The sequence below is a fragment of the Triturus cristatus genome, chromosome 3_2 (assembly GCF_964204655.1).
Source record: "Triturus cristatus chromosome 3_2, aTriCri1.1, whole genome shotgun sequence".
Lineage (NCBI taxonomy): Eukaryota > Metazoa > Chordata > Amphibia > Caudata > Salamandridae > Triturus > Triturus cristatus.
The window spans coordinates 880,587,140-880,600,270 of record NC_140584.1 but is presented as its reverse complement, the minus strand read 5'-3'; the positions used below and the strand labels follow the sequence as shown (position 1 = coordinate 880,600,270).

The 13,131-nt window shown below is 44.9% G+C and overlaps 1 protein-coding gene across 2 annotated transcripts in view; it reads right to left on the bottom strand.

The window, feature by feature from the left end:
- SPECC1 (sperm antigen with calponin homology and coiled-coil domains 1) overlaps window positions 1–13,131 on the bottom strand; it is a 1,265,733-nt gene that overhangs the window by 481,656 nt on the left and 770,946 nt on the right. For both annotated transcript variants that reach the window (XM_085649254.1, XM_085649255.1), the window contains one exon: window positions 4,032–4,185. In XM_085649254.1, coding sequence (XP_085505380.1) covers window positions 4,032–4,185 — 154 coding nt within the window. The remainder of the gene's footprint in view (window positions 1–4,031; window positions 4,186–13,131) is intronic.

Here is a 13,131-nt window from a genome sequence, read left to right as displayed (position 1 = left end):
ACTTCTATGATTCCCTCGCTCCAATAGGTAAGTCAAGGGCTGGTTACTGCTATACTCTTTGATATGTGTGGATATAGTGGGCCTTTCATTTTTTAGGCGTTACTTACTCTCACGCGATTGCAAGGGAACGTAGCACGCGGTGCTCATACTGTTTTTCTCCTTTTTTTAAATAATGTTATCAAGTTACTATCAGCGTTCTCTCGTTTGTCAAATATTAAGTTCTCAGTACGGTCTTAATACGTGCCGTCTGAATGTGCTCTCTTGGGAGTTAAAAATAGCCAATGGAGTACTTTTGTATAACTTCTTGAATTAATTTACGAATATGTGCTATTGAGACGTGTTTTCTTGCCGTATCAGTAGTATTTTCTCTTTCTTAAACTACATGGCTTGTCTTTCTATTTCTAATATGCCGGTCTGCCCATGCTTACTGACTTATCATGGTGATTTGACTCTCTGCAATGTCCTGTATCATTGCTTATTTATTGGTATATATTCTTCTAACTATCGTTCTTAATATCAATATGATGCCTTTATGAAGCCATTGGGCAGTTTAAATGTGTTCAAATGCGCTTATTTAAGTGTGGGGACAAGGTGTTTTGCTTAATACTTTAACATATAGTAACCGGCTGCATTGCCATTGCCATTACAGTTTTTGGTCCTGGCCACGTGACAAGGTTTTTTATCCTCAATATGCAGCATCCTTTATTTTGTTCCATGTTATAATGGTTTTCTTTTGGATTCTTTTATCAATTATTGATACAAGCATTAGATTATGCTGTGCCCTTTTTTTACGTCATATTTATTCATATATTTTTTGGCAGTTTCCATATTAGGAATGTACAGATAATTTGCTCTTTCAAAGGACGCAGGAAATCGGGCTTTGTTTATTTCTTCAAAGCAGTTCCTTAGGGATACTGAATACCTGATACGATTGGGTGCTAGGTGAGTCCATTGCGTCCATAACAAGACGCAAATTTTGTGGAACATATGTTCTTTTATTATTATTGTGTTTATTGTTTTTCTAGATTTTTGGCACATATTATGAGGCTGTATCTATAATAGGAAGCTTATTATAATCTATGGGACCATGGTTTGATTATTGATTTTGCTTGTGGTCTCAAGCATAAACTTTGGCTTATAACCTTGTTCCCTTTCCTCTTTTCTTTAGAAACTTGTGAATTCATCCAATAGGGAGGCTATACTTTGCCTCCGAGACCTTTATTTATCCAAAAAAGATTATGCACTAGCTGGTTATTATTTGAGGTGAGATATAATCATTTTTATTATTGGGAAAATACAATGGTAGCTCTTTCCCATGTGTATCTGGTGAATGGGCGAATTCTTTTTCTTCTTTTTTCTTTTCAGTTCTTTCTTATTGTTTAGATTGGATTAGGACTCTAGTAGCTAAACTACTTATTCTTTAATACAATCTCTATCGGTGTTTTTTGTGTTTATTTTATTTTTATTTAGAGCGGAGATTATCTAGTTACTCCTGTTACAGAAATGCGTTAATTGACTTTTTTCAATAAGTAGCTAATTTTTAATCTGCGGGTCTTATCAATATATTTACAATGAAATTATATGTTTACATGTTTTATTTATGTATAAAAAATGTTGTTATATATGTATGAAGGTCTTTGAGAAAGTATTTATATTTTGTCATTAGATGTTTATTGCTTGTGGATGTTTGTCAATGTGATCCGCTATTCTTTTGCTTTTATAAGTCTTTGGGCCATCTGTAATTGCTATTGCTCTTTAATGTTTTTTATTATTATTTGTTTTTTCTATGTGGTATTTATGTTATGTATTGTCTATGATGTTTCAGCCCTGACGAAGTTCCCACTGGCTTAATTGGGAACGAAACGCGTTGGCTGCGTGCCAGTTTTTAAACAATGGAATAAAAGAAGCACTTTTTGGAACAGATTTCTACTCACTTTATTGACTTGACAACGAGTGCACCTTCCATTTCTTTTGAAAATGTGTTATTGCAAGTCTACACTCTGATTGCCCATAATCAGTGTACTGCCATCCATGAGGAGTTTCATGATAAGTTAGCGGGTGTATATCTGAGGTGGATTGCAGTCTCCACTATGTACCTCATCTTTTTTACATAACATCCTGTTTTATATAGCGCTTCTGCACTTCAAGGGGACGCCTTGCAGCTGAGGTAGCACTTGTGTTTTATGTTACCCCACTCAATGGTTCAATTTTCAACGACATCTGAAGAATGTGAGGCTGAGGAGAATCACTGGAATTCGAACCTTTAACTGCAGGTGGAAGACCAACTTCTGCAGCAAGCGCAAAAACCACTTGAGGTATCTTGTCATTCTTGCATGCAGCAATTGCTCTCCAGCCAGTTTCCTTTTGACTTGAAGCATATGATGCATGACCACACCAGCCAGTGATGGCAGCAGCCAGTACCCTATGCAAGGGCATGTAGACTGAAGCTACCATGCTGCCACGCACAATCCGCAAAGCACCAGCGTGCTATCCAGTTAGTTTCTTCCTTTCACAAGAGATGTGCAGCCTTACCACAACAGCTAGTCAACTGTATGGATATGAAAACAGCAGTAATGAGCACTGTTAGCCTCTGCTTGATGTTTGCCAACCAAGCAACAACCTTCTGTTCAGTGCTATATCATATGTTCGAAACATCATCTGTTGAATAACTATTCCTCACTGCAGCCTACTTCTAGAGACTCAATAGAGTACCTTGCAGGCTGTCCACCTGCTCTTGATTTTGTGCTTCCCAAGCAACTATTTACATTTCTGTCTCTAATTACAATACCCAATCAGCATCATTAACGCAGTTGTTCATGGCAGACTGCCATATCCAGTCCATGGACAAACACATAGGATTGACCACTGATCCACGCAGTGTCATTCTCCTTTGTTTCCTGATAGCCATGCAGGAATTTGCCATCCAGTCAGTTCCTTCTTGTCAAGGCGGCCAAATAGCATGGGCCCTGCCACTTGTCACTGTACCCAGAATTCTATCCAGGGACATTCACACAACATTTACCAGGCTGTCAAGCACTAGAGGCCTCCATTTGATTTTCTGCTAGCCAAGCAAAATATGATGTTCACCAAAGCCTTTATTCTCTTCTAGATTGCCGAGCATATGTTCGGCAACGATTCTTTGTATCTGCTAGTATCTTATATGGAGATATGTAAACCATGTATGGTGCACTATCAGCCACTTCATACTCTTCATGCATCAAATTACCCTTGGGTCAGTCTTTTCATAGCAGGATGCCCAGTAATCATCAGAACCACCTCTGCTCATGGCAGCAGATAATATTCCACCTATTGATACTTGAGCTCTGGCCCTCTGTTTCAATGTACAGATCATTAAGTTCCTTTGACATTTTGAAGGGAGCCATGCAACAGCATCATAAAAGCTATATCTGACAGACTCTTCCACCAATCAAATTACCACTTTACACCCACTGCTCTCTTCTCATCAGTCATGCAGCATCATTGTGGAAGACAGTATCTTTTTCTGTGTGAGTAAAATCTGCCTTTCTATCCTCTAGACAACCCTTAACTCTCAAGCCAACACCTCACCACTGGATTTGGTGCCCATCTTTTCTTAACACTAAAATACTCTTAGTACAATAAATGGGGAGTAAGCATTCTACTAATTGAGGCAAGAAGTCTATTGGCGATGTGCACTAGGTAACACAAGATCACTTCTTGTGATTCATTGTGTCAAAGGTCTTGAGATATCACTTCCTGTGACATCATCGGGCGACGTCAAAGGGCATGTGATGTCACTTCCGCCACCCCTGGCATTTTGGAAAATTGACGTCCATGCCCAAGGGTTCCTGGGAAAATTTCAAAGTTTGGCCTTCTGTTGATGGTCTCAAAGTATGGCATCTTAGTGCCCCAGCACCTCCAAGCAATTTAGTCCTGCAGTGTATGTATAGTAAGCACCATAAACCAATATAGTCCAGGAACTTGTTGCTTCTACTTTGACAGCTTCTTATGTTATTTCTATTTCACATAACCTAAAAGATAATGCTTCTCACCTGAGCTTGCTCTGAGGTGTAAATCGGCTTCCAGTGAAAGAGGACACTCTGGAACTGTAGCCTAGTGGCAGAGGTTTGTGTAGAGACTCCAGAGATGGACTCTTGCGTAAGTAGAAGTCTGGGCGAGCCTTTCCATCTCTGCTTCTCAGAAGGTCTGCGAGAAGAGAAAATAAATTGTTTAAATAGGTGGCCCTGTAGACAACATTGACTGGCACTGACAATGCACATACGCATGGGCAGAGAGACACACACACAGCTATAGTATTGAGAGCTAGTCTACGCCTACCCTGACTGAGTGCATCATTCTAGTCTTCTCTGACCTGGCCTGGATATTTGGGCTGGACAGTTTCTCTTCAAACAGCGTCACGATTGATTTTCATATGAACAGGTCTAGCCCTGGTAATTACCAGTAGCTAAAATCAATTCAAGCATTTCACTGATTTTTGTAAACTTCAGTGCAATGCCCTGAGTGGGAATGGTATGCCCAGATATGGGGCCCATGCTCTCAGTGCCACTGGAACTAAGCTATACCTGACTGAAGATCCCCAACCACGGCAAAACCAGTCTTGGGCTCCTTGTGTTATGGTTTAGGGGGGGACCTGGTCTGGTGGTTCAGGCTGGACTGTTCCTAATGGAGCAGGGTCAAGACCTATCTGCATATGGCTGCATCCTAACTGAGGTAGTATGGTGTCAGAAACCCCTTTCAGGAAATCATCGGGAAAGAAAGAGTTACAGTGGCTGTTGTGCCCTTTTACTCCTGTGATTCTGGGATCTACTTTACTATAGGTCCTGCATAACTGGACCAAGTACTCATCCTACAGCACTGGACTGTCAGTGGTAGCACAGGTCTACCAGAACAATACTTGTTAGATGCAAGGTGGGCATAGGCTCAATACTCAAGATAAACACAGTTGGTAGGAAAAGCAGTATTTGTTATACATTGAAAACACAGCACACTAAATATTCCAGACTTTAAGTCTCTCAAGCCTTGCATCCTAGCGGTGGTCTGTGCAGTGTCCCCCTAGCTCCCTTGAGCCTTTTTCCCTTCTCCTCCACGCTAACAAACGTGTTCCTGACAGATCTATGGGAGTGACCCCACAGGTGGTGCCAGCATTAGCGGTGCACACCCAAATTTGCCTTTGGCCTTGGCAGTTGAGCTTTTCTGGTGGTACTTTGCCGAGCTCGTACAAGTCTCAAAAAGGCCAGCTGCCCTTCTCCAGTCTTTCTTGACGGTGGCCTTCAGAAGTCCGGTGATGAGCAGCTTACACCATGTCCTCCCCCAGTTGGCAGTGATGACGTCCGGAGGCAGCAGCTTCTTCTTCCTCCCGGTTCCTGACGATAAGGTGCTGTGGCAGCAGCGATGGTACAGGACAGCGTCTGACCTTCATCCCAAGTTCCTCTGCTGATCACTGGGAATACTGACACAGGCAATAGCCATGGTCCTTTTAGTGCCCTCCTTATAAAGAGGGATCACAGTCAACACCCTCAGCAAGGTCAGTTGTACAAGGCAATGAACCCAACAGTCTCTGTGGCCCCCTCCTGGCATATGAGTGTCACAGACACAGGCAGCGGCTCCAATGAAGGCAACTGCAATTGGCGACGGCCCACAACTGCATGCCACCTCCGACTGCTGTTACTGACTTCCACAAGAGGGCATACGGCTGTCTCGCAACACCGGTCCTGACTGGATTGGGTGCTTCACACTCAGCTCTCTGGGATCCACTCACCAGGATCCCTCCTGGGCCTTGCTCCATCCAGGCTCTCTGCTCCCCTTACAGGACACACTGCTCTTAGCAGGCAGGCAAAGGCTGGTGCTCCAGGCACAGGCCAAGTGTTCTTGGCTTCCTGGGTGGGGCCCCTCATCCCGCTGGGAGGCTAGCAGACCATGGTCCCCAGTCCTGGTTGCAGCAGCCTAAAGTCTTGGTGATCTTATTTCTCCTGATGAACAGTGCTGCAAACAAAGTGTAGGACTTGTTCTTCCACCTTTATAGTCCAAATCCTGTCACAAATGTGATTTAGTGTCAGGTCCTTTGAAACTTGAGGTGTGGGTGTCACCTTCTTTGAAGTGCTCTCTCCTCTGCCCTATACTTTGTCAAGGGGACAGTCTGCTACATCAGGAGTGGCTCCAATTCTGACTGACCCAATATACAGACCAAGGGAGTAACTGGGGGGACCACACCTGGCAGTCAGCCGCCTCTGAAATATGTCTCCCAAAGGTACCAAGCTCTAAGCCTTCCTCTTTATCAGGATTCCATGGACCACAGAGTCAGTTTTATGAGACCCACAATCTCCATAAGAATGATCCATGGTCAACTGACCAGTAAGTCTTCCAGCAATCAAAGAGCCCTTGATGTGCACAGAGGATGCCCTGTTCCCCTTCCTACAGAGTGTGTTCCCACCCCAGCCCTCCGGAATGGCAGCAATACACACCTGCTGTCAGGTGGTTGTGGTTTTCATCTCCACTAGCCTTTAAAGCACTAGGCTTCCAAAGTGGAACTCACAGGACTCCATGTAATGTACTATACATAGGAACACATACATCTTAGTACGCATACGCAAGTATCCCGTGCTGTCTGACACTACACAAAATCCATTCAGGCCAAGGGTGAGTTGTGGGCCAATAGGCACCACTCTCGTGACGCATGTAAAAAGGCCTGTTCACAGTACTGATTCCAACTAAACTGAAAACGTGTATGTTGCCACCACTACAATTGTATCACTTAACTCCAGGTAAAGGCAGTAGACTGTACCACTATGAGCGTAGCACTTGATGCACCCCTCCTGGTTTAACAGGACCACGTTATCACAAGACAGACCTAGGTAATGGCGCACACACATGATCCGTGTTTGCACATGACCAAAATTCATTACCAGGGGTCCAGATATCCATACAGATGGGGCACTCATGGCAGGGGTAGACACTGTGAACCCGGTGATCAATAAAATCAAACTCCTCGCTAGCAACTGCAGAAGTCCCAATTGATTGGAAGCTTGCTGCTGTTAAACCACTACAGAAGAAACATGTAGCAGACCCCTCAACTCTTTCTAACCTTCTTCCTATATCACTACTCCCTGCCCTTGAGAAAATCGTCAAAAATTGGAAGAGGCCAACATTCTCCATCCCCCGCCGCCTGGCTTCCGTCCCAGACACTCTATGGAGTCAGTGCTGCTGGAAGTTGCAGATGCCCTAAAGTTCACTCTAGATGCTGGAAAGAATGCAGTGCTGCTGCTACATTAGATTTATCAGCTGCATTTGATACCATCTCTCCTGACATCCAATTAAAAATTGTGGTGATTTCCATTTGGCCCTGGCTTGGTTGAAATCCTTCCTTTCAGATTGCAGGCAAACAGTGGTACTAGGACCATATTTATCACCTGGAAAGACCATCAATTCTGATGGACAGCAGGGCTCATCTCTTAGCCCTGCATCGCTTAATATATACATGGCCCCACTCATCATGCTGATCTCCTCTTTTGGTATCGACACAACCTCATATGCTGCTGATGCGCAGTTGATTCTGGTTTTGGATAAGAATCAACTGACTGAGATCGATTTCAACCTTTGCTTAACGGAGGTTATCCAGTGGATGCAATCCAACCACCTTAATAAATGCAATGCCGACAAGACAGAAAATATGCTTTTGGGGAAGACTTACCCCTTCGATCCAGTAGTATGTGGCCAGACTCTGCACACCCCCACCTAACACAGTAGGGTATTAAAAAACCTTGGCATGAAATTTGACACCTCTCTTTCCTTTCGTCCACAAACCCTAGAAGTGGCAGAAATCTGTTTCAATTTAATAAAATCATGGACATTTGTTTTGACTACCTTCCCTTTGCAGCAAGAAAGACAGTGGCCTTTGTTTTAATTACGTTGAGACTGGACTATTGTAACAGTCTATGAGCAGGCGCCACCAAACAAGTATTACAGAAGCTGCAGATGGTGTATTATGCAGCCACTAGGCTTGTATTGAAATTGCCACGCAATTCCTCTGCATCAGTGGCTCTTAAAGCCCTTCATTGGTTGCCAATACATAAAAGGGTCTTGTTCAAAATCCTATTGCTCCCTTTTAGAGCCATCAGACCAAAATATCTGGACTCCAAATTTACTTATTACATCACTGCTTGGACTCTGAGATCCTCCTCTGCTAATCGTCTCAAACCTTCTACATTTAGGTGTAAGACCAAATCTGGTAAGATGGCAAATCTATTGCTGTTTTGGGCACCAGGGCCTTGAGTCAACTCCCCGGACAACTGACGTCTATTGACTCAGAATTTCTTTTTAAGAAACATTTGAAAACTTGGATCTTCACAACCTCTGATTCATTGCGCCACTCTCTTATGCAGGGCTCTTGTTCAATCTTGCGCTATGCACTCTGTGCTTCTCCACTCAGCGCCAGGATGCTCCATTTGGAGTGGCAGTTGCACTTTACAAATGCAATATTTAGACACCCAAGTTATCAACATAATGCTGTGCTCTTAGACCACTTGGGTTTGAGAGTTGACCTCATTAAGTGCCTCTTGAAGGTCACTTGGGGAGGCAAACTGGTGCACTCCTTTCTCAGAGGGTGCCTCCTTTGTGTACTGTCCCCTTAGTTGCATGCCAGAGTATCTAATGCAGGAAAATCGTTTGACATAAATATTGTATCCTAAATGTCATTTACAAAATTATTATCCCATACTGTGTAGAATTTTCTATTATTACCTTCAAGCCGTAGGCGATATTTTGTAGACAATATTTAGGATACAATATTCACATCAGACCGCATTCTGGTTATGCATCATCCACTCATGCTCCTAGTTACGTTAGCTCATACAAATATCCTGAGACATTGATCAGCCATTGGGGTGCTCCTCAGTCCTGTATCTTCTTACACAGACAAGGCATCTAGATTGTGTAAAGGGTTGTGGTGAAAAGCATGGAGCAGTTTACCTCCACATACAGTAGAAGTTTGACATGGTGACTACTGCCACCATGTTTTGCTCTGGTGACACTACTCACCTAAATCCGGTTTGGATCACCTAAAAGATGGCTTGCTTATTGATCCATACACCCAAATACTGTTATAATTCACTGTCAAAAACCTTTACACATAGAAACAGTAGAGCTAATAACACACAGGTCTGACTCACAAATATTTCTTCCATGGATAGGCAAATGTCTTACTGGTTAAGTAAGTCATGCCTACACGAGTGCAAGTCCCTCTTACTCATAGGAACAAGAGTAAAAACTGTGCATGCAATTTCTTGGCAGATAGTTTCAAAGAACAGAGTGTAAAAAAAAGAAAACAAAAGGTACTGTTCCTGCCACTCCTCCACAAAATGGAGAGTGATAAAACAGCCGTGACTCCAAAATTCCTAACAATAGAAGGGAAAGTCGTACTGATCCCAGACCACCTGCCAGGGTAAAATATGTGCACGGCACAGTTTTCCAGGGCCAAAATTGCTGCTGAATTAATTGCATACATTTTTTATACTGAATACATCCAAAGGGGGCAATAATCATCACACGTGAAACTGAAACAGTTTTGAGTGATGTGACTTAAATTTCCAAAGCTCCACTGTCAATTAGGGATTGTGTTGCTGTTTTACATATTTTCGTTACCTGCAGCTACGAATTTCTAAAAGCATCTTGTCAGGATTTTTCGGCAGCTACATATAATTCAATGCAATTCAGATTAATAGAATTTTTGAATTTTAAGAGTTTTTGTAGTGCTGAGGTACCTTAGTTATTACTTCACCTGGTGCAGAGCAAAATCATTCCCAGCTAGATCTTCTCGGATCACATCAATTACATTTAATACCCTCTGTAATGTTATTGAGGACTTTAATGTTGAGGAAGTCTGCACAATCCTTACATGACTCTAATCTTCTGCACAACCCTGGAAACATTGCTTGTATCAGCACAGTTCTTGAAATATTGCTGGCGTCAATACAGTCCTTTGCAGTGCTTAATTTGTAAAATATTAAGTGCCAGGGCTAGGACACGGAGGCCACTGCAGCTTGCACCACCCATCGCCCCTGTCATTGCTGCCAAAACAACTACAAACCATCTCTCTCGCATGTAAATGCGACAGTTCCGATTATTCCAGGTCCCCATGGCTAAAGGAATGGCTGGGGAGGCAGGTGTTAGCAATTTTTAATGTATATTGTAGTCCTAAACTACTGTTGTTTTGCCTATCTCTAAATTTGCTGAGCAGCGCCACCATGTGGTAGACTGTTCTAAGTATGGTGTTGACATTTAGGTGCCAGTGCCGAGCTCCGGAAACCAATTAAGTGCCGGTGCTGAGCACCGGCTCAAATCAAGCACTAGTCCTTTGAAAATTATCCAACCCAGCAGAATTCTGGAAATATTGCCTATGTCGGAACAATCGTGAAAATACTGTCCTACAGAGCAGAATTTTAAGAATAATAGACAAACCAGCACAATCCTCTGGACACCGCCTTAAACAGCCAATCCAAGACAATGGTGCCGAGCTACGGAAACCAATTATGTGCCGGTGCTGAGCACCGGCTCAAATCAAGCACTAGTCCTTTGAAAATTATCCAACCCAGCAGAATTCTGGAAATACTGCCTATGTCAGAACAATCGTGAATATACTGTCCTACAGAGCAGAATTCAAAGAATAATAGACACGCCAGCACAATCCTCTGGACACCGCCTTAAACAGCACAATCCAAGACAATGTTGCCATTGGGAGCTCAAAGCTTGGAATATAGATCATTCAATGACAATACAACGAATGCTGACTATATTGGGCAATGCACAGCGTGCAATCCCTGTAGGTTTAAATGCTGATCCTATTGGCACAAACCTACAAATAGTGCCCGTGTCTGCAGAGTACTGTGAATATGGCCAATCCAACGGAAAACAACCAAATGTGGAATGCTGCCAGTCAGGATTATAAGAATAGTCTCTGGTTCATCTTAATGCTTACAATATTCCCCAGGAAAAACTGATCTTCACTTAAAATCTGATTGTTGCCTCTCCTCTTTCCTTTCAAATGACCCTCTTCTTCCTTTCCCATACTGTGCAGGCATTTTCTCTCCAAACACAACCTTTATAAATCAATTCCATGTCTGCTTCTAATCTCTCAATGTGTTTCTGTAATTTGTACACAACTCAATTGAAATCTCACAACTTGTCCTTGTTGAAAGCTATTCTACTTACCCTAACAATATCTATCCTTATCCTGCTCTATCTCATCTATCAAACCCACCTGTATGAACTCGCATACCACATCCGCGCCCCGTTAATGATAACACCTCACTCCTCTTAATGTAATCTCCCACGAAGAAACTGGAGTGAATGCATGATATGGTGTGCTGGCACAAACAAGACTAGTCTCAATATCACTGGACTCGCCACTAATCTTAGTTTTCGGAGCAGCGTGCTGATCGGCATAGAACTACTTCAATGCCTCGTCAGGGGTAGTAAGTGCTATATAAATGCAATTACAATAAAAATTATAACATCAAATAGCAGATAGGGGGGAGGAGCCTAGCGCGCATCCAAGATGGTCGCGTGAGCACAGGGCTCCCCGGACCCTCGCTGCTCCTCGGAATTTATCCTGACAATATCCTGACGTGGTTTATGGAATCTGGGAGATGACGACCGGCTGAGCACGTATCTCTTTTCAGAACTTTAATCGGACCTGGGAATCCTGAGTTATCGTTGTTTGACCTTTTGGAACCCACCCGACGGAGGTGCCCGGGGCGAAGGTGAATCGTGGAGCCGTGTCGCAATTGAACAACAGCGGCTGCGGCTCGGTGCCAGGGGCCGCTCGACCACTTTCGGTTTCACTTTCAGACCTCGGGGGGCTGGCCGGTGGAGCGCTTGAGGTGGCGGGGTGTTTCCTCGACCTCTGCACAAGGCTTTGTCTCCGCCTGCCTCTAGAGTGCCTATCGCCTTGGGTCCCCCCGCACCGCCATATTGTTGCCTCGGGTGAGGCGCTGGTTTCCAGGGCCTGTACCTCAGCTACTTTTGATCGGCGGTCCCCCTCGGAGTCTGTGACCACATGGGGGGCAAGGGGGGCCCCGAGGGGCGTAAGACTAAGGCCTCCCTCCGTGGGGGATCGGTCCAGACCAACAACATGGACCGCTACACACAGGGCAGAGGCTCCCCTGGAACGGCCGGTCCCCCCTCAGACGCCGCCGGTGGGGGCACATCCGTCTCTTTCCCTACAGGATATCATGGGCGCCATTGATGGCATCAGGGAGACCATCGCCACGCAATACGAGGCCCTGGCCCGCAAGATCGATACGGTGGCGATTGAAGTCACCTTAATACGGGCGGATCTCTCCAAAACAAACGAGAGGGTTCAAACTCTCGATGCGCGGACCTCCACCCTTGGTGCGGATGTGTCGGGCCTGCAGGCCGCGCTTGGTGACATCAAGGTGGTCAATGATCAGATGGCCCGGCGGCTGGAAGACTTCGAGGGACGGGCCCGACGCAACAACATCCGTGTCATCGGCGTACCGGAGTCCTCCGACGACCGCCCGGTTGACCTCCTGGTCGAGGAATTCATCCTCCAACAGCTGACCCCTGCGGGCTTGAGTAAATTCTTTGCAGTTGAGCGGGCTCATCGAGTTCCGGGCGGGCGGCCACGGCCGGGGGCCCCCCCGAGGCCTATCGTGGCCAAACTGTTTTACTACAGAGACCGGGATGCGATTCTGCAGGCCTCACGTGTCCATGGCCCGGTTCGACATGAGAACTCATCCATTAACTTTTATCCGGACTTTACTCAACTTGTCCAGAAACAGCGGATGGGATTCCAGGGGGTGAAACGTCGTCTTCGTGAGCTGGGCCTAAAGTACTCTATGCTCTACCCTGCCAAACTCCGAGTGGAACATGAGGATCGGACTGCCTTCTTTGACTCTCCTGTGGCCGTGAGTGACTGGCTGGACTCGCTACCGGACAGAGGTGGCCGTCCCGGGCCCTCTGCAGGTGCCAACGGTGACGGGTCCCCTTTGGAGTGACTCTTGGTCCTTGATTTTGCCATTTTGCACTGCTCAGCTGGGTTGTACTTCTTTGGTTCAGTGTGTTTTGCTAGGACCTGTATGGGGGGCGGGCGGGGACGGGTCCCTTTCCTCCTCCAGG